We start from the raw sequence: 1,515 nt of genomic DNA, 5'->3' as shown, positions 1-1,515 counted from the left end.
CTGGCCAAAGAGGTATGCCATATCAGCCTTTTCATTATGTTAAAAGTTATCTAGTTTCATATAAATTTTATATCCAATATCATTTTTTTTGTATAGTAAAGTATTGTCATGTAAAAATTTATGTTAACATTTTAAAATTTAAATTAACAAATTATAAACAGGAAATATCCTTATCATATCACATTAATTAACCTACCTTAATAAATTATATTAATTTGCTGGATATCGTCAAAATATTTTTTTATTAACTACTTACTCTATGAATCAATAATAATAAATGAATTGATTTCATTCTTTTAACAACTTACATATTTTAGCCGATGATAAAAACTATAAAAAGGTTGTTGATTATTGGGATAGATAGATATATTAGTGAAATAAAATAAAAGATTTAGAAAAGAAATGGCAATTCCTAAAAATATTTTTCTTGTTATTATTGGTTTTTTGGCTACTTTCTCTATAGTTTTGGCTAAACCAGGAATTGCATCATTTTATAATAGTAGCTATGTTCGTGAGTATTTTCTCTCTCTTTCAAATTGTTCCTCTATTTAAATTCCATTACACATTTTTTTAACAAAAAAAAAAAGGAATTATTTACGAAATTCATCGCTAAACATGAGCCTTTTGATAATCCATTGCTAGTTCGTTATTGAACAACATTTTATTGTTTAACGACAAAAGTTGTCTCCTATTAATTCTTGATTTAACCAAAAACATTCTTACATAATTTGAAATCTCAATTCATATATTAATTTCGTATATTTACGATAAATCTAGCTCTAACTTTTTTTTCTTATTAATTTAACTTGTCTATACTGACAGCGTCAAAGTGTTATGGAACCAAACCACAAGGTGACATGGTAGCAAAAGTTGGTTCTAAATCTTTATGGGATGATGGTGCCATTTGTGGAAAAAAATTTAATGTGACATGTACTGGAGAAACAAATAAATATTTGTTACATCCTTGTACTGGTAAAAGTGTTGTGGTGAAGATTGTTGATTATTGTCCTGAATGTACTGCTGATGCAACTTTTTATCTTCCTGAAAAAGCTTTTGAAACTATTTCTATGGTTATGGCTTTCGAAGTCAAGATCGATTACGTCCAGTAAGTAAATATTATTTAGTTTGATTTATGATTACTTGCATGATTTATATATGATTATTTTGTTTTATGATTTTCAGGATTAAATGAGGATATCAAGAAGTTTTATAAAATGCTTCTTCATAGAGGATGAAGCTTACAATTCCAAATAATTTAGTACTATAGTTTATGTGAAATTATATTTCTAAGGAAAGTTGATTTAATCAATGTATAATTCAACAAATGAATGCATATACTTGATCAATAATAAGACAATAAATTCATTGATATTATCATAATTTTGGTTTGCAATTACCTTTGGAAATCAATTATTAGTCTGTTCAAATAGAAGAGATCAAATATTTGAATCTTTAGTAGTTTGCCAATGGACACATTATTAATATTCAAGTAAAAAAGCACTCTTTAATTAAATA

At 25.5% G+C, this 1,515-nt stretch overlaps 1 protein-coding gene across 1 annotated transcript; it reads left to right on the top strand.

Annotated features, from left to right (window-relative positions):
• The first annotated feature begins 402 nt into the window (after positions 1-402).
• LOC125851602 (EG45-like domain containing protein) lies at positions 403-1,109 on the top strand. Its single transcript, XM_049531370.1, has 2 exons — positions 403-511; positions 823-1,109. The coding sequence occupies exons 1-2, from the start codon at positions 403-405 to the stop codon at positions 1,107-1,109; spliced, it is 396 nt and encodes a 131-aa protein (XP_049387327.1).
• The last annotated feature ends 406 nt before the right edge of the window (positions 1,110-1,515 follow it).

This window comes from Solanum stenotomum, unplaced genomic scaffold (genome assembly GCF_019186545.1).
Source record: "Solanum stenotomum isolate F172 unplaced genomic scaffold, ASM1918654v1 scaffold28163, whole genome shotgun sequence".
Lineage (NCBI taxonomy): Eukaryota > Viridiplantae > Streptophyta > Magnoliopsida > Solanales > Solanaceae > Solanum > Solanum stenotomum.
The sequence above is the reverse complement of the archived record's forward strand: the minus strand, read 5'-3'. Positions and strand labels throughout refer to the sequence as shown.